This window comes from Manis javanica, chromosome 4 (genome assembly GCF_040802235.1).
Source record: "Manis javanica isolate MJ-LG chromosome 4, MJ_LKY, whole genome shotgun sequence".
NCBI classification, from domain to species: domain Eukaryota; kingdom Metazoa; phylum Chordata; class Mammalia; order Pholidota; family Manidae; genus Manis; species Manis javanica.
In genome coordinates this window covers 100,733,412-100,754,064 of record NC_133159.1, presented here as the reverse complement: position 1 = coordinate 100,754,064, position 20,653 = coordinate 100,733,412, and the positions used below count along the sequence as shown (strand labels likewise).

Below are 20,653 nucleotides of genomic sequence, written 5' to 3'. Positions count from 1 at the left end.
CCCAGCCCTGAGGAAACTCAGCAGTGGGAGCAGGCCTCGGAGTCATCCCAATCTGGGGTGCAGGGCTGGGACTTTACATACCACACTGATCAGTGCTTGGGTCTGGGCTGCGCTTGGAAGTGGGGAGTAACCCTGGGTAAGGCAGTTTTCTGCAGCCAAGGCCATTCCCAAAGGGCAAAGGGCCATCTTCCCAGCACCTGGCAGGAAATGAGTCCTTCACCTCTTTATTCCATCCAGAGAGATTTGGGTGACATCACATACATGTTCTTTCTCATCACATACTATCAGTGACGTCCCTAGGCCTCTTTCAAGTTACAGAACCACATTTATATTTGACTTTTAAAAATTCTCTTTAGGCTATTTTTCCTACCATATTTTCAATTTAAAAATGCTTTTCATTTTCCTCTCATTTTATTTGATCCCCCTTACCCTCCAAGATTTGACTAATCTGTTTCTCTCCACTTTTTGGAGGTGTTGGGTAATGGACAGAGTGGTACTCAGGTATTTTTTTAAAAAGGGCTTCCTTTGTACAGTTAAGAAAAAAAGCTACCTTTTATATATTAAAGGTATTGATGGCCTGTAGAGTATCAGCTTGAGGAATTCTCTACAAGAATTACATGATTCTGCCTGAGCAGTCATGGATGCCCACCTTTGGTGGGGTTCACACCTGCTATGTCGGAACTGCCTACGGGAACACCAGGAATTATCTAGAGTATACAGGAGGCCTGGCTGGAGCTGTGCCCTTGGACATACAGGGATTACAGATGATATTTGGAGGCACAGGAATGGGTAAAATTGCCTAGGCTGAGTGTGTAGAGTTTGAAGAGAAGAGAGCCCAGGGCTGACCCTTGAGGGAGGGGTGACAACCTTTAGGGGTAGCAGAGGAGAAGTGGGAAAGGAGACCAAGAAGGAAAAGAAGGAGCAGCAAGAGAGTGCAGTCACAGGAACCTAGAGAAGAGGAACCTCCTAGGGCAAGGAAGAGAGGTCAGCTGTGCCAAATGCCTCTGAGAGGTTGTGTAAGATGAGACCTGAGAAGTGGCATTCGATTTAGCATGGAGTGTGGGGCAGAAGCCACATTTGAGTTTATGTGTGAATGACTATTCCAGCTGGCTTGGGTCAGGCTATGTATCCAGTAGTACAGCAGATTAGACACTCTGTATAACCCTACCAACTGAAAGAGCTAAAATGCTGGGTTAAACACATATATTTTAAAACCCCTATAAGTCTCCCTGAGATTGAATGAAAGTAGTAAGTCCACAGACTCCAAAAATTAAGTAAAACAAGGTAAGTGAATGAACCAACAAAGGTCACTTTTATCCTGAAGGGTTTGGTGACCCCTAGAGACAGGGACTTTTCATTGGCAGCTATACAAGCCTAGAGGACAGGTGGGAATGTCTCGGGCCTGCCTGTGGTGGGAAATCTAGTACTGTTCTCCTGCATAAATTTGGAGCGCAAAGACTATGCCCTTAGATTAAAGGTGAATAAGAAACAAATCTGCCATGAAGAATGAATCTAGCCTGTCCTGACCTTGGCACTGGATGGAGGAAAAAAATTCCCCCAAAGGTTTGCAACCACAAGCTAGACTCAAATGTTTTCTGTCTGAATCCATCTATCTATAGGCATGACAAATCTCAAACATTTAAACTTAATTTAAATGGTCTTGGGTTGTTAGTACTCTCAGATAAGTGGCAGGATTAAAAATAAAATCATTTCTAAGTACCTCAGATGACTCCAACCCAGACTTCAAACAATTCTCACAGATAAAAGTTTTAAGGAAAAGTGAACAGTTCACATTTAAAATCTATAGAACACTCAAGGAAACAAGCTCTATGACAACCAGCAAAAAAATAAACAAAGACCAGCAGAAACAACTGAAGATTTCAGATATTAGAATCTCAGACAAGGAATATAGAACAATTATGTTTATTATATTTAAACAAATAAAAGAGAAGCTTAAGAACATGAGCAGGAACAAGGGCTTTTAAGGAATGAACAGGAAGTCTTGAGAAATAACCAAATAGGTTTTTTAAATAAGAACTATGACACTGGAAATTGAATATTCAGTACATGAATTAAACATTAGATTAGATGCAGCTAAAGAGAGTGTCAACTAGAAGACAGATCCAAAGAAATTACTAAGAATGCAATTTTGAGTGATTAAAAATATTCAGATTATAACAAGTTAATTTTAAGTAAAAAGATAGAGGGTAGAATAGAGTCTACTATACATTAAATTGGCTTTCCTCGTATAATGGAATATAGAAAGAATGGGGAAGATGCAATAGTATTAACTGCTGAGAATTTTCCAGAAACACTGGAAATAATTCCTCAGACTCAGGAAGCCTAACAAATCCAAAGAAAAAGAGAGACAGATGTCTGAGGGAAAGAACAGGGGTGGGGAGAGGGAGTGGAGAGAGGGAAGGGAGGGGTAGGGAGAAGACAGACACAGAGGAAGAAGAAGAAATCATTAAAGGCAGCTAGAGAGAAAAGGCAGACACCCTATGAAGAAACAGCAAATGGTCTAGTGGTTCACTTGTAAATAGCAACAATGGAAAACATCTTCAATTTGCTGAGAAAAACTATGTGAACCTAAAAGAAAATACTTGGAGAAACTATCTTTGAAGAATGTAGGTGACTAAGGGCAATTTCAGACCAAAAAACAGAGATTTTATGCTTGCATACTCTCACTATATGAAATGCTAGAGCATGTAGTCCAAGCAGAAGAAAAATGATCCCTGATAGAAAGTTCGAGATTCAAGAAAGAGTGGTGAGAAAAGATAGTGGCAAATATGTAAATAAGGAATAATTTTATGAACTAATAATAAAAAATCCATTTTATGTACATGTGTGTATGTGTGTGGAGGGGTAGCAAACAGGCTAAACCAAAATCCTGGGGCACGAATGCAGAGAACATGGGAGGGGGGGGCGCTGATGGAGCCAAACTTCCCAGAGTCCTTGTTGAAGGCAAATAAAGGTATTGATTAACTTGACTTTCATCTGTAGAATTTAGTTTGTATGGACAAATAGTCTTGGTAACCATTAAAAGTACAGAGGTAGCATATGGACCTTCCAAATGAGTCAAAGGGGGGGAAAGGGAATGAAAAAAGAAAAAAATACCTTTAATATTTGGAAAGGCAAGAAGGCGGAGAGAGTGGCAGAGATTTACAAAATGGGTCAAATAGAAAGTAAATAACAAGAGAGTGGCAATAAATTCTGTTGCTCATGTGTAAATAGACATGGTCAAAAGACCTCAACTGTCAGATGGGATTTTTTTTTTAGAAAACCAGCCATTTACAAGAGATACAGTTATCTACAACATAAAGATACAAACATATTGAAACTTAAAGGATGAAGAAAGATATACTAGGTAACTAATAACCAAAATTAAGTGTTGTCCTTATGTTAGTATCAGACAAAACTAATGTTTAGGCAAAAATTGTTTCAATAATTTAAAGGTCACCTTATAACACTAAAATCTCCAATTAGCAGGGAAGACATACAAATTCTAAACCTGTATGTCCCTAACAATAATGGTCTCAGAGCGTATGAAGCAAAATTTTGACAGAATTGTAAGAAGAAATGGAAAAATCCACACTCCTAATGAGAGATTTTAAAACAACTCTCCAAGTAAATGTAAGAAAATGCAGCCACAAGGAAATCTTTAATATATAGAAATCTGAGCAGTGTATGATCTAATTGACATTTCTTGAATGTTGCATCTAAACTTACGTGCCTTCTTTGTATGCACATGAAACAATGAAGATGTGCTCGGCTAAAAAGCTGACCTCACTGAGTAGCAAAGGATTAGCGCCTTTCAGACCACTTCTGACTGTAGTGCAATTTAGTTAAAAATCAGTAACAAAAACATTACTAGGGAACACAGTATATTTGAAAATATTACTTTTTAAGAACTAAGCATTTAATGGGTAGAAATTTAAAACTAAATAGAACTCAAAGATGAAAATACAATATACCAAAACCTGTGCAATTCCATTAAAATTATATTAACAGGAAATTTATATACTTAGAAAAGAAAAATAACAGGATTTCTGAGCTAAGCTCTTAAAAAGTTATATAAAAAAAAAACATCAGAATAGAGCTAAAGAAAGTAGAGGGAAAGAAAGATATAAACAGAAGTTAATGAAACAGAAAGCAAATATATAATAGATAAGATCAACAAAACTAACAATTGATTCTTTGATAAAAGTCTCTAACAGACTTATCAAAAAGATGGGCAAAGATGCATCAGAATTTAAATTGATAACAATGAAATATTATGAATAATGTTTTGCTAAATTTGAAAACAGATGAAATGGATAAATTCTGGAAAAATACAAATTAACACCTGTTCAAGAAGAAATAGAAAACCTAAATAACCTTTATCCCCAGAAGAAAATGAATAATAGTTTAAAATCTTCTGACAAACACAATGCAAGGCCCAGTCAGCTTTTTGGATGTTTTACCAAATTTGCAAACAATGGGATTATCTTGATTTTATTTGAATAGAAAAACCAGAGAGCACTTCTTAACTCTGGTGAAAGGCACAGCTATCCAATTTTAGAGAGCAATATAGGAGTGTATCTCCATGACATTAAAAATGGGATGGATTTCTTAAAAAGACACAAAATGTGCTCTATTATAATGGAGAAAGCCACTGAAAATTCACCTTCACTAAAATGGAGAATTTAGATGATGTTACCACTTCAGAAAATATGTTGACATGACCTCGTAAATGTACACATACATATATTCTTAAAATATTCTCTAAATCTGTAATTTCACTCGTGTACATTCCCTTAAAAGACTTGAGTACATCAGAAGTCCTGCATAAGAATGTGCAAATCACTAAAACTGGAAACAACCCCCATGCTCAAGTATGGAAACATAAAGTGACATAATCTTACAGTGGAATATTATACATCAGTGAAAAGGAACAAACTACTGTCACATGCAATCACATGGGAGAGTTTCAAAAGCATACTTCGGGCATAAGCAAATCACAGAAGAACATACAGCACAATTCCATTCATATAAAGCTCAGAAACAGACACATTAAAAAGACAATAGGATATATGTAAGTCATATTTTGTTCATTCTAAAACATATTTTTTAACATTTTAATGTCTCTAAAAATGGGATGTAGCTTATAATCAGTGGTGTCTTGCAATTACATTTAACAGGATGTTTTCTTAGACATGAAATAATGCATCTCCTAATTGCTGGGGGCTTAGGTTCAATGAAGTACGGGAGGTGGCAAAACTACAAAGAAAAGCAGAATGACTACAATCAAATTTGAGATCATGATCATTTATGTCAGGGAGGGAGGGAAAGGGAATAGAAGAGGTACACAGGAGCATTCTAAAGTACTTGCAAAATACTGTTTCTTAATCTGTCTAGTGAGTATATTCGAGTTCATTTCATTATTATTCTTTAAACCGTTCAGACTCTTTGCATGTATGATATTTTCACAAATAAAAGTGATGAGCAAAGGCAGTGGAGATGCATGTACCTCAGGAAGCTGGACAGTGAAGGGGAGAAGAGAGGCAGGAGACAGTTGCAGGAGGATGTGGGAGACGCTATAGGAAGTAAATGTAAAGATGTCCCTGAGAAGCTGGGAGCATCTGTCTATTGCATGTGGAGAAATCAGGAGAGATACTTCCTCTATTTTAGCGAGAGGGACAAAGGATAAGACAGCTTTATGGGGTTTGTGGTACGATATTATGCATGTTCTCCTTGTAAGAGTTTTTAATTTCTTTACTTATACATGGGGATAGTTACCAGAAATAGCAGAGGCAGAGGAATGGCCATGAGAAGCAGGAGGCTAAAATGTCAAACATTTATTCAACAGTTACTCCATGGCAGGTAATAAGTGAAGTTTTTATATCCATTATTCCATTTATTCCCTTAACCAAAGTGGTGAAGTATATATGCTCTTATGATGCCTGTGTAAGTTTTCCAGGGAGGCCATAACAAAATACCACAGACTACATGGCTTGAACAACAGACAGATATTTTCTCACAGTTTGGGAGGCTAAAAGGCGAAGATCAAGGTGCCTGCAGTATTGGTTTCTGCTGAAGCCTCTCTCCTGGGTTTGCAGACAGCCTCTTCTCTTTGCACTTTGACCATAGTGTCTTCCTCTTCTAAGAACATCATCAAGTTTATCTGATTAGGGAAAACAGTTCCCTAACGGCTGCATTTTTAACTTTAACTTAATTACCTCTTTAAGGGCACTGTCTCCGAAAACAGTCACATTCTGAGGTACTGGGGGTGAGGGCTTCAAAGTATGAATTTTGTGGGGGCACAATTCAGCCCACCACAATGCCCACAAGAAAATGGAGATGGAGAGAGGGTGAAAACCCTGCGGGCCTGCAGTTAGTGTCAGAGCTGGGGCGCAAATGCAGTCACCCCAGGTGGCAGCCGAGCACCAGCCATCCCACCATGGAACAGTCCTATGCCTGGAAGACTGGAGATGAATGGAGACGAGGAAAAACAAAAAAGCCAATCAGAACAAAGGAGCAACATTACCAGGTTTTTCGGAGTTGTGGAATCTGTCTTGGGAAATAGAATAGATGAACTATCCTCTCATGGGCTCCCTTTTTAAATATGAGCGTTAGGCAGAAAGACTGTGATGGTGAGCCAAAATGGCAGGAAAAGTCAACAGTTTAACTTCAGCTGAAACCCACTGTCCCTGGTTCCCTGTTGAAGTTATGGGCCAAGGAGGGTGACACCTGCTGGGCTCTGAGGAGTGTGGGTGAGACCCTGGCTCTTCTCACACGCAGTCTCTCACTGCCCTCTGCTGGCCAGCAAGTAGGAACACTCGGCCATCTGGCAGGTGGCCCCACTTCCCTGAAAGCCACAGCTCCACGGGGAATGGTGGGAAGAATTTACTGGGAATTAGACTGTGGAGTGTGTCAGTCTCACTCCTCTCATATACATACACACATTTCAAATCAACGGTGCAGTCAGCTTTCACTGTTTTTGGCATTCCGTGACTGTACATCTGTTTTAAAACTTGGTTCAGCTGTTCCATCATTAAAAAAAAAAACGCTTACGTATCTACCACCTTCTTAAAAATGATTTTTCTCAAAATCCAAGAATATGACAATTTGAATGCAAGCTTGATGACTTAACAAAACACTGGTTTGCTTATCATTTCATGTTTTCAAAAATTATAAATTTACTGTATGTTTGGAAGGATGTTTTTCCTAACATTTTGAAACCATGATTTCCTATGTGACAGACCAGGGACTCCATCATGTGGTTACAGTATTTTTGAAAAAGTAATTGTTTTTATTTTTAAATGTGACTTTTCTTGAAAAAAAAAAATCAGTTCATGCTTTTGGGAATTTCACTGTTATATTTTGGGGGAACATGTTCTAATAAAGGATTCCTTTGAGTTGAGAAGCATAAACAAGCACCAGAATAAACTATTGATTTCCCTAAGAACATCTAGAATTCCTGGCTAATATACTGCACTGGGTGTATGGCACTGAGGTCCTCAGTGAAATTCAAAATGCATGAGCTCAAGGGCCTTCATGCTCTTGGGTGGTTCCCCAGGCCCCTTTTATGCAGCCACTAGAACAGGCACTTAAAATGCAAATCAGATCATGATACCCTTCTGCTCCAGAAGAGGCCAAATGTTACACGTTTGATTTTAGAATAAAATACAAATTCCTTACCAGCTTTACAAAGCCAAGTGATCTGACTCATGCCAGCCCCTCCAAGTCTGCCCTTGGCCCCTTTTCCTTCCCCTTCAGCTGCTTGCATTTTCAGCCTTCAAGGATCTGTGGCTCTATTTCAGTATCCTGTTCCTTCAGGGCACTTGCTACAATTTGTAATAATCCTGTCTATTTATCTGTTTTGGGTGTCATCCCCATCAGGTAAGCCCTTGTCCATTTTACTGTTTGTTCAAGGGGTTCTTGTCTCCAACCTCCCATTCAAACAATCAGAGCCTGAGCAAAGGAAAATAAATTCAGAGCTGTCATTGGTTCAGAATCTATGGCTTGCAGGGGCTTGATGAGAGCTGTCCCCAAAAGAGGTAGCTAGAGATGCTTGCTTGGCTCCAGGGAGGCCTGATTCAGACATCTTGAAGCAGTTTTCCTCTCTTAAGTATCACTGTGTGGATGTAATTTCCCCTGCTGCATGTTGCTTCTCTCCTAGGCAGGATCCTGGCATCTGCCTAGGAACAATCCACAGAGAATGAACGAGGTCAAACCAGAATGAAATTTCCAAGAGAGTTCTGGGCAGGGGAGCCTCAGGGCAGGCTGATGTGGGGGTTCTTAAGGAAGGAGGCCAGTTTCTGGGCCACAGTGTCCAACTCACCTGAGTTGGCATACTGAAGGAGGTTGCTCTTTTGCACGAAATAGTGTTTCAGAAAGTGCTGGCTCACGCATTTGTGCAGCTTCCTCACCAGGCGCAGGAATGCTTTGTTGAAGATCTGCCAGTCCTTCAAGCGGGGATATTTCTCACAAGTCCAAAAGAGCACTGTCTGTGGAGGGAAGAGGTGGTGTCAGACATTGTTCTGGGCCACTGAGGACAATATATTGAGCTTACATGGACTTGGAAGGAGGGAGAAAGGAGTCACCTGGGGCAAGCTGGTTCTGCCGTGAGCTCCTGATGCTTGACCTCAGGTGACTCTCAGCCTTGCCCTGCTGGTCTCCTATACCTGTGTTAGTTTATTCTCTCTGCACTGATATTTCCAATGATTGACACTCTCCTTAAATCTGCGATCCGTGGCAGATGCCTTTGCCTCCTACTTTATGGGGAGAATGGAAACCCTCATGCCTGCAAACCATACAGTCCTGCCTGCATGGACATCTTTCTCTCTTCCTCTCTGCATTCGCAACTCCTCCCAATTGGGTGAGTCCCTCTGGAGAGCTCTGGACCTCTCCTTCCGGGAGCTATATGTGATTGACTTTCTTCTTCCTCCCTGGCTTTAAACCTGTTCAAAGCTCTCCTGCTCACCCAATCCCAGTCTTCCTGCCCTCTCAGCTCTCCACAAAATCAAGAAACATCTCAATTATATGTCATCATTTCCTCTCCTCCAGTTCCCTGATGGAGATTCTTCTGCCATCAGTCCTCAAAAGCTGTTCTCCCTAAGGTACACTGGCCATGTTGTTTAATCCAACAAGCCTTTTCCAGGTTTCGCCTTACCTGACTTCTGGAAGAATCTGATTATCCCACCCAAACCCTCCGTCTTGAGTCATTCTTCACTTGGCTTCCAGGCCATATCATGCTTTCTGGGTTTCTCTGGGACTATGGCTACTCCTCGGCATATTGTTACCTTTGCCTGCCTCTCAAGTGTGGAGTTTTGGAGGCTCAGTACCAGACTCTCTTCTCCTCTCACTGTCTTCTTCCACAACAGCAGCTCTAATCCCCACTAAAAACAGGTGTTCTGCAATTTTCTTTCTCCAGCCCAGACTTCTCTCCTGAACTTCTTACTCGGTATCTCTTGGAAATCTGTTATCTCAGTCAATATGTCCCAACTGAACTCACAGCCTTGCCCACAACCTGGTCTGCCCCCAGAGTTGCTTATCCACCTAGTTATGCAAGATACAAATCTGGGAGTCATCCCCCTGCTTCACACCTACAGTCAAATCTTGCCAATTCTGAGTATTTCCCAAATCTACCCACTTTCTTTCATCTCCAATATCACCCTTCTCTTCCATCTCCCCTGGACCTCTGTGACAACCGTCTAACCAGGCTGCATCTCTTCTTGTGACCATCACACTATAGCCAACATGATCATTCTGAGGTACACATCTGTGTTTCTTGTCTTCCCATTGTTGGTTAAACATGTGTTGGCTTACATGGGTTGGTCCCTACCTTTGTCTCTGTCCTTGTCTTGCTCTGTGTTCCCTCCTGCACTCCTCCAGCCACACCGGCCTCATGCATGCCCTCTTTCACCACAGGGCCTTTCACATCTGACTCCTTCTCAGGGAGCACTTCCTCCCCAACTGGCCCAGGAAACTCATCCATCAGGTCGAATTCCTCTATGACTCCCATTGAACACTCTCTTCAACATGTACTTCTCATAAGTAGCAACGATCACAGCAGTGGTCATTTTTATGTTTATTTATGTGATCCCCTACTAGACTGTAAACTTCATGAGAGCAGAGGACTATACCTATAATCACTCTAATGTTAGTAGCACCCAGCAGAGGAACTGGCCCATGAGAGAAGTCAACAAACATTTATTGACTAAATGAAATAATTAATGTTATGGTTTAGCTGTTGACTCTTTTTAAAACAGTCTTTACTAAAAAGTAACAGAGGAGTTTTAGGTTCACAGCAAGCTACTGAATATGTTTTTATTTAGATTATATTGTGTTGAGTAAGTGAGTTGGCAGTAATTTTGCACTAGTCAAGATAACCTACCTACAAAAAATTGTATTAATTCCTCTTGTAGTCGAGCTTTTATTTCCCTAAGCAAACCAAAACAGTTAAGTCTATTATATATAATCAAGCCTCTGTGCCTTTGCGTGGTTGTAGGAATAAAGGAGCCAATCATGGAAGCAATCCCATGCTTCATGGGAAATTGCTTTGGGGAGGAGAGAAAGACCTCATCAGACAGTGTCAGACTTAAGGGGAGGTGACCTGACAGGCACATCCTTCCTGAGGCTGTTTTGCAACCCAATCCTTTCTGCATTCCCTCAGACTAAAGCCTTGGCAAGGATCCTGCACACTCAAACAAAAAAAAGGTGCTGGTGTTCTAACATCATACAGTTAACAGCCATGGCCATCCCAGTGTCTAGATGTGAGAACATTCTGCTCTTGGGCCAAGGGTTGGGGACCAGAGGAAAGCCAAGGAGTGCTGTTTCTGCTCATGTCACCCTTCTCAACAAATAACCCTCTTTATACATGCCCATTCTTGAGAATGCCCAATTCTACTGTGCCCCGTAGGCAACTTCAATTGAAAAAGTTGCCTTAAAATCCTCTAAGTGATTGAGAAGCCACTGGAATAAAAGTAAATCTTACGGTGTATGCATTTCTGTGATCAGTCAGGGGCTGGGAGGCCCTTGGTGGCCCTTTTCAATCTTGCCTAAAATATTCATGCCACTTAATGTCACTGTTTCCATCCATCTTAATTGGGAAGCAATGAAGTCAGTGGTTAAGGTTAGGGGGCTTTACTATGAGACAGACTGGAATTTGTATCTCACTCTGACTCTGCCTAGTGTGGCCTATAGAAAGGTAAGCAAGCAAGAAGCTAAATCCACCGAATGAATTAGACTATCTGCAGGAAGCTCATGCCCTCGATCAAGGAGAACAGGTGTGTGATTTTAGGGGAAGATGTTTGGGGACATGTTGAGAATGTTGAAACTCTGGAGAGAGGCCTCTGTATGTATAAGTGAGATGTTCTTGGACAGGTCAGGGAGGACAGGTTATCAGGGAAGATAAGAAAGCAAAGCAAAGACTAGGGATTTTGTGGGGTAAAAGGTTAAATAAGATATGAAGTCATTCATTCATTCCTTTGATCAACAAATATTTACCGAGTAACTGCTATGTACAAAGCACTGGGAGAGATGTAAGTGTTCAGTAGCAGTTGCCTTTAAATAACTTACTTCAGAGCTGAAAGAGCAACATGGAGCTGGAAGATGCTTGTCCTCTAAATGAGAGGGGCACAAGTAGGAGCATGCAAGGAAAGCATCACACAGACAGGTGGCTACCCCAGAGACCTGTGACCCCTGCGTAGCAGAAGGTGTGAGAGAAGGGCTAAAGCTCCCCAACAGATATTAGCTAGGCTTGGGCTGTGTTTTCTGTGAGAGTCTGAATCCCCTGTGTGCTGCACATGGTGTCCTGTGAATGCCCAGTTCACCATGTGTGGTCAGAAATTTGAGAAAGAGGAGTTGGGAATGTGATTGAAGGCAAGGAGTGCTGTCCCAGTCCAGGTCAGGTTCTGCTGCCTTGAGCCCTCACAGAATGCAGCAGCTCTCCCTGATGCTCCCCACTGCACTTGTGGGACCCTTTGACCAACGTCTGCTCCCCTGCCAGACCATGAGCTGCATGATAGCAGGAACACGTCTGTAATTGTTCACCTGGTACCTCCAGGTGCAGCATACACGGCAGGGGCAGGTCTGGCCCCTAGTAAACATTTGCTGAGTGAAGGCACTCATGAATGTATAATTTGGGTTTGGGGCAAAAGGAGACAGGTGCTGGCAGAGCGAGGGGAAATCCTTGCCCTGTGATCTGGAGCCTAGAAGCTCAGATTTGCCATAATGCCCCTGTGGTAATATGAGCATTTCCTGGTTTGCCCTGTGCTGAGTGTGTGTGTGCATGAGTGGCTGCATGTGGGCTGCAGTGGGGACTGAGTCATAACACCAGAAAGAACATGAATTCCTCCAAGGTTTGAGCAACTCACGAAATTTCACCAGAGAGTAGGTTTCTCAAGGGCAGAGACCATATGTAATTCACCTCTGAACCTCAGCAGGTATCTGGCACAGAGTGGGCACACATGTTGGTTTGCAGAATGAAGCAGACTGGAAAGACAGTGAGAGAGAGGCAGAGAAAGAAGAAAAAGAGGAAATGAGAAAAGAACAAAAAGAGAAAGAAGGCAAGTGGGTAAGGGAAGGGAAGAGGAGGAGGCTGCTCGCCTGGGCAGGGGTGTCGTGCATACACTTATAGTCCGGGCTTATGCATCTCTATACTGAGTGGTAATTTGCAGGATGGCAAATGAGGATAGTAGAGCCCCATCCTGAGCTCATCACTAACACCCCTGTTCTGAGTTGCTCTGACCTGGTCCTACAGAGGGGACCAAGAACCCCAGCCTCCCTGGATGGCCCGCAGCCTACACTCACCTGCAGATGGTGGGATGTGATAACAGGCCTCTTCCCTGGACACCAGACATCCTCCTTCATCTGCCTCATGGCCTGAAAACATCTCCTGTGGCAGCCCCCGTCCTCATCCAGCTGCTCCAGCAGCACCTGCTCTGCCTGCAGGAAGCTCAGCTGCCAGTGGTAACTGGAACAGGCCAGCAAGGCAAACCCCAAAGGCTGAAGCAGAGGAAGACAGCGGGGAGACGAGAAGGACGATGCTTGCTAGAGTAGAAAGCCACCTCCAAAGCAGTCCACTAGTCTGGGGCCCCCACCGCCAGGAAGGCAGTCCATCTCACAGGGGACATGGAGGGCGCCTTGGGGCAAGCCACCTTGAACTTGCACACGTACTTGGAGAGGCCATGTCTACTTTCCCTCAGGCACCGGTTCTCCAAATTGAGCCCAACCAGAATCACCTGGAGAGCTTTTAATACTCACATTTCTGGGCCCTGCCCACTTGGTTTCATTCAGTAGGTCCAGAGTAGGACCCAGGAACCTGCATTTCTAATAGGCTGTCAGGAGCTGCTGCGGGTTCTGGGGCCTGCACTTTGAGAACCACTGATCTAGGGAAAACTGTTTTCCTTCTATTTCCAGTTGGCAGTCAGTGATGCCCCAGCTGGTTAAGCTGTGAGCACCTCTGCTCTGCTGAGCTGGGGCCTGCCCACCCATACCTTGATGCACTCCACTCTCTCTGGAGAAGGCCAGTGCTTCAGACATGGCAGCCACTGGGCCTTCTCGGACCAGGAGGTGGGGATCTCCACGGCAGGGGCCAGCTCTAGTTCCACCTGACACGTGGATGTTTCCACGGCAACCCAAACTGCGGAGCTGTTTGTTAGCATGCTGACTTTACCTGATGGGAAGTGCCAGACAATGAGGAGAGAAAGCTCGGCTTAGTATGAGCATTCAAAGAAGGAACTGGGGAGCAGTGGGTCTGACTAGCTCTTTGCAATAGGCTGGGCAGTGCTCAGTGTCAGCAGCACGCTGAGGGTGGAGTGTCTATGTCAAAACTTAAGACCATTAGCTAAGTCCACATTGATAGAAGTGCTGCTGGAACATCTCATGGTTGGTGAGCTTTTCTTTTTCCCTTCTCCCCAGCCCCAAGGCTTTGGTGATGCCTTTTCTTTTAAGGCAATGGATGCTTGGAAAGAAGCCCCTGCTGCCTTTTCCAGCCAAAGAGAGGGAGAGAGAGAAAATAAATGCATCTGGTAAAGTTTTCAGGCTCATATACTAGAATTCATTTCTAATCTGTTCTCCCTTCATTCAGAAGATAGAGTAGTTTTTTTGTTTGTTTGACCTCATTACAGAAAAGGATGAGGAGACAGAATCTATTATTTTGCTTTTCCTCGCTTGGAGATGAAAATGAAAATGGAAGCTCATTCATTCATTGTGTTACCCGGGTCAAAAGGAAGACCTCCCTCTCTTCGGCTGGGGTGTGATGAAGAGCTTACTGTCTAGTCTCATCAGAACTGCCTGATGACATCTGCCACTTCAGCATTATTTACTGGCAGCACCTCATCAACCTGGCCGGGTTTGAATCTCTTATTTGCACTTTCACTATTAACAGTGTTGCGAAGTGAAGACATGGGCCCCTGCTGGAACCAGCTTTCCCGGCCCACACCCCACCTCTGCCCCTCGCTGCCGGCTCACTCTGTGTACTTGATGTGTGACATCAGCATGTTACTTAATCTCTAAATTTCAGTTTTCTCACCTGTAAAAACAGGTAGAAGATAATTCTTACGCTACAGTGTTGTTTTAAGTGTTAAATAGTCTATGAAAGCATCTATATATAGTAAAATCCACTGAATGTGAGCTATTTCCATCATGGAACCTTTCAGAACTATTCTGTTTTAGGCAAGTAAATGTACATCTAAGTCCTTTTCTTTCTATACAAATGAATCACATATTATTGAGCATTTGGGTTTTTACTTAATTGTCTAGCCTGGGAGTTTTTCATAACTGTGGGTGTGTGTGTGTACATATATTTCATTCTTTTAAAGGCTACGTAGTAGTCCACTAGGCAGAAGTAGCATGATTTATTTAATTGTCCTTTGTTAGCCATCTAGATTATTTCTAGTTACTTACTATTACAAAGCCTATGATATCCCCAGGCATGTTTTTCTGTATGCATATGGATATATTTCTAAAACTGGAATTGTTGAATTCCCAAGTAAGCATACTATAAAAATCAAAATGGACTAACTGCCCTTTAAAAAGTAGGCACCAATTTACACTTCCAGGGGCAAGGCATGAAAGCGCCTGTTTCACACACTCACCACTATACACTTAGCATGATTCACACTCCTTCATCTCAACCTGTTCAGTATTTTAACGTACATTTCTTGAAATATGTTAGATGGCACATTTTTTTTCTTATTTTTACTAGCAGTTCATACTATTTTTCTGAGTCTTTTTTTTTTGTCATTATTTCTATTGGTCTGCTCATACTTTTTCTTCTTGGCTTATACTCTTTTACAGTTAAGGTAATTAGTCCTTTCTTCCCCCGGTTTGAAATTCATCTTTTAACTCTATGTGAACAAAACGGGGTGGGGGGAACACATATGCCACATTATACTGTAGTTAAAAAATTGGGGGGCTATAAACCTAACCAAGTTCTTTATGGCTTCTGGGTTTCGTTTTGATACAAAATCGGTGGTTTCCAAATGTGACAACACACTGGGGTGCTGTAGTCGGTTGGAGGGTGTTGTAGAGATGTACCATTAACAAAACTCTGAGGTTTGTGAGGAACTTGCTTTGTAAAAAGAATACCCAAGTTTCTAAGCTGGCTTCCTAGGAGTGCATAGCGTGAAGCCTGTGCTATCTGTGCTGCAGCAGAAATCGATTTAAATACAGGGGAGCATGTTGTGAGTTTGAATTCCATTCTTCTATGTGTCATAGCAGAAAAAACAACTGGTTCATATTATGAGGGCTGAACATATGTAAAGAGCACATGATTATCTATATTCACAGGCATGAGCTTCAGATAACACCCACACGGAGCAAAAGGGGAAATGCCAGACATTGCCCTTGGACTTTTCCTGATCAGCTCACCTGAGAGGTGACAGGTCCCAATCGCATCATCAACCAGCTTCCGGAACACGTGGAGGAACTTAGTGGGCACAATGTCCTCCTCGATGTTCACGTCTGCCTGGTGCCACTGCCATAGGCTCTTCATAAACTGCTCCACCTGCAGCCACTGCTGCAGGCCCTCGGAGTCCCTCAGGGGGCAGGAGAGCCTGGCACCCTGCAGGGTGTAGTACCGCCAGTGCAGCTCCTGGGCCTCCCTGTACCCGGCGAGACCTTTCACTGGGACTGTGATGGGGGCCAAAACCTGGAGTCAGGAAATGAGAGAGAATGAGTGTGGGTCCTAGGTTTGGGAGGCCACAGAAATCCTCGGGAAGCTGACCTGCTGAACCGGGCAGCCCAGTTAACCACTGACCCTCAGCAATGTGAGGTGAACAGAGAATTGCACCTGCTGTTGCCAGAGGATTCCGTCTTTGCCCTGCCACTAACCCACTGAAACATCTCAGGCAGGTCAGGTAACTCACCGAGTCCTTGTTTCATGACTCTGCAAGGAAACTGACTGCACCTAACCTGGACCTCTAGAGGCCACATAAAGTTCAGGGGGGAGAAGGAAAATCTGGGAAAGGTATTAGCATTGACTGCATTCCACATTGTAAGGACTGCAATTCTCATGCATTAGCTGTTTAATCTTCACAGTTACACAATGAGATGGCTTTGTTAATGATTCTCAGATGAGGAACCTGAGAATCAGAGGGGCTCTGAGATCTCAAGGACACAGAGCCAGTAAGTGTTAGAGCCAGAACTTGAGCTTGGGCCTTCTGATGGCTTCTTCAGCAGTTGTTTTTCTACCCAGGGCTGGCTCTCAGTTAAGAAAGAATGACCTGGAGGGTGAAAGAGCTGGTGTAAATAGAGGGCGGGGAGGGATGGGAGAGGAGGTAAAAGCATTCTGTAAAATGCCTCCCTTTCTTTTTGACTGTACTGGTGACCCATGGCCAGTATTAATGACTAACACTTAACAAAATTACACGTGCACTGAAAGCCTGTTTATTGTGACAATGTGAGTTACTGAGATAACTCTACGTTTATGGAGAAAAGCAAACAATCAGAGTTTATGTACTCTGTTTCTATAGGAACCAGTTCAGGCCAATAGTCCAAGGGGTAGAAGAAACGGGTCAACAGTACAGCACCACCACAGGGCACGTGACCTTTGACCACATCACGTGGCAGCCTTCTCCACTCTGCGCCTTTCCCCATCAATCAGCCACGCACTGGAGGAGCTGCCTCCTTACCATGGGAAGTTCTGACAGTGGTATTCGGTTAAACTTTGGTTAACCTTTGCCCAGAGCCTAGTAATTGACCAGTTCAGGGTTGAACACAGAAATCAGCAACACTGATTCTGCCTCATTCTCAGAGAACAATAGTTTGATGTTTTAGGGGATGGGTCCGCAAGGCTTCTAGTGTCCATAGAAAGGTGATGAGATTAAAAGAGAGTGGGTAAAAAACTCTAAACTATAGCATTTAAAACCTATGTTATTTGAACCCACATACCTGTGAATTCAAGAGCACAGCTAGAATGTTACTAGTCATGTAAATGGTGCTTAATAAATACATGTTGAATTTGGTCCAAGATAAAATAAGCCATTTTTATATGCCTCACTATAATTATTTTCAAGATTTAATGTGCATAACAGGATATATATAAATGTAAGATATATTTTAAGCTATAAATTCTGAGTGAGACCACAGAAGAAAATTTCCTAGGATATAGTTCTAGGAAAAGTGTTGCTGTTTCTGTTCCTAGTCACTGTTCTACATTTGTCTAATTTGGATTGGCAGGGTGGTAGATGTTGGCAGATGATGTTCTGACATTTCAGGATACAATCTCATTTTATAACTTTTATCCCAGGGTAAATTTTCTAAGATCTGACTATGTCCCCAGATCTACATGTCCCAGAACGTGTGGTGGTCCTTGTGCCCACCAACCTTGCTGTACCAGTGATGGTCTTTTATTCAGGTACTAATTCTTTTGCTCATTCATTCATTCAATCATTCACAGAAGCTGAGTGGGCCATACACCATGCTGGGTGCTAGGAGGAGACCAATCAGTAAGCACGATCCTTACAATCAAGGAACTTACAGTGTTGTGGAAGAGACACGGCGTGCATATGTGTCAGTTTAATACAAGGGACAGGGTTCTTATGTGTCATAAGAAAAATCAAGATAAAGGAGCATGGGAATTCAGAGTGACTCAGAGCTTTACCTCTCCAATCTCTGAACGAGATCGAGTCATAATGTCTGTTCCACAAGGTAGTTTGTAAGTTTGAGCTCATTTCTGTGAGAACAGTGTTGCCCACAGCACAGTGTTGCATGCATGGTGACTGTCACATATGGGTCCTAGTAGCTTATGGCGCTGTGGAATGCCACAGCAGGGACAGGAGTGGCACAGCTTCTGAAGTTTCTAAGGGCCACCCCTTCTACTTTCTCCCTTCTTCCACCTGCAACCAACAGACTTTTTCACCAATGTCCTGAGTTCCCTCTTACCTAGTCCCCAGCCTATAACTAAGTGCCCTACTCAACAGAGTAGGTGCTTAATAAATGAGTATGTGCTGACCTCACTGTAATCATTATGGTGGCGCATGCTTTGGAGTCAGAAACCCCGGGTGGAGTTCTGGCTTTAGTGCCTACTATAACATAATTAAACCATTTGGCTTCTATAAACCTCTATTTTTATCATTTGTAAAGGAGCAATGTGGGGGCCACAGTGAGACATCTGTGCAATGAGTTGTGAATGGTAAATTCTCAGGGTTCCTGCAGAAACGTGAGGTACGGTTAGTAGTCTCAGTGCTGTGTGTGTCTGTCAAATACTGAGACTTGCCTGCCCAGACTTCATGGCTCTGTGGGTGGGCAACTCAGAGAAAGTGAGACCTGCTCACCTTAATGTTCTCATTGTATGTGTCAGAGTAAGGGACGGCTTGAAATCGTATGTCTTGGTGGCTGATTTCTGTCATCAGGTGGTGGACAACTTTCTGCACCTCTTCCACAATCTGGGAAATCCACTGGCGCTGCAAGTCAACCTGAGTGTGAAGAGACCCGCAAACGTGGTTATTTCCAGGCTACTGTTTTAGGTTGTGTGGTCATGGAAGTCCTCCATAAGGAGGTGACATTTGAGTGGGCCCTGAAAGCCAATTGGGAAAGCAAATTCTGAAGCAGATATATGCTTGGTGAAGCTCAAGGGTCAGAAAGGAGGCTCCAGGGTTTTGTGAACTTTGGTGAGTCTATGAAATGGGATAATAATACCTGCTGTCCAGGTTGGTGTGACTATTAGATGTTTAAGACATGAAAACATTCAACAGATTTTTTTCCTGCTTATGTTGTCAGTCAGTGATGGTTTCCTTCTCCTCCATACTCACCCTCTCCTTTCGCTACTAGACCGATAGGAAAAGGTATGCATTTATTTCTTCTGATTTGCACAGCAAATCTCAAAGAACCAGAGAATACCCATATGAAATAGAACACCAAAAAATAGAGGCCTTAGAGGATACTTAAGGTTTAGGGGGATAGGTGTTTGTGGGAAACACAAAGGAACTTTCAGTAAACTCCAGAAGAGTCAGAAAAATCCACATGAAGAATTGGGAAGAGTCTGCAAGGTTTTCTGAAATGGAGAGGCTCTTTGTTACGTTGCTCAGGAGGCAGCTGCGAGCTGGTGCCATTACAAGATTCTCCCTCAGAGAGCTGCTGCTGAGCCTGGCTGGGAACTGGTAAGAAGCAGTATTTGATACACCTAAATGCAACACCCACCCGTGAATCTTTATATTCCCCTTGCATTTTACATAATGGTTCTTTCTATATACTCTAGAGTATTTGAAGACACCTGTAAACTGATCAAGAAAAAAAGCCCAAGTCAGAGAGATTTTTATTTGTTTCCTACATTAAGTCATCAACCAGTCCAGTCACCTGAGACTTCATATCTCCTACCAACCAACAAGCCATCTACATGTGGACATAGGGCTCAAGTGTGCATAAGTATCTATTTACTCACATATCTATAAAGTCAGTTCATCAAGAGTGCCATGTACCTGGCACTCTTTACATTATGGGGCACAGAAATAAGTAACACAGATAACCCTGTACTCAGTGGTGGGGAACACAGACATAAGTACAGAATATAAGTACGGGGGCTATGACAGGAAAGTGGAGAGTATCTCTGGGTACAACGGGGCAGTTGGCCTCATCTGCAGCCTGAGACCTGTTTTATATGTATATATCCCTGCACAAGGACTGTCTTTGAACATCTACTACACTCTAGGTGCCTAGGAGTAACAAGCAATGTAAGAGGCCTTTGTTCTCAATGAGCTTGTAATCTCATTGGAAACAGGATGAAGACTTAATTGTCTTTTCAAAATCCATGTCTTGTCTGACCTTAAATAAGATGATCATGTTATACTAGCTTTAAATATCATCTTCTTGTCACCAGTGGCCATCCCCATCCCCCCAAAATGTCCATCCCACTATATTCATTGCAGGAGAAAGGACCAAGGGTATGTGTCTTGAGCATTTTGTAAACTATCAATATGCTGCATCCTCCAAAGTGTGGAAGTGGAAGAGAGAAGGTGGTCACAGAGAGGCCACATCACTTACCATGCCAAAAGGAAAGAAAATTGCTTTTTGAGGCCTATGATTAAGTGTTCTCACCAGTGTAGGACTTCTCCTATGTGTTGTGATTCAACACCATTCAACCAATTTCTGTGGAACATCCATTTCATGCCCAGCTCTATGCACACATGTTGTCAAGAAGTTTACAGATGAAAGGACAAAGCAAGAC

At 42.8% G+C, this 20,653-nt stretch overlaps 1 protein-coding gene across 1 annotated transcript; it reads right to left on the bottom strand.

Moving 5' to 3' along the window:
* Positions 1-8,240: 8,240 nt before the first annotated feature.
* MAB21L3 (mab-21 like 3) lies at positions 8,241-19,541 on the bottom strand. The gene is made up of 6 exons (XM_073236204.1): positions 19,509-19,541; positions 18,765-18,905; positions 15,859-16,138; positions 13,482-13,660; positions 12,796-12,990; positions 8,241-8,489 (listed from the first exon to the last, which is right to left on the bottom strand). The coding sequence occupies exons 1-6, from the start codon at positions 19,539-19,541 to the stop codon at positions 8,256-8,258; spliced, it is 1,062 nt and encodes a 353-aa protein (XP_073092305.1). The 3' UTR covers positions 8,241-8,255.
* Between the last annotated feature and the right edge of the window lie 1,112 nt (positions 19,542-20,653).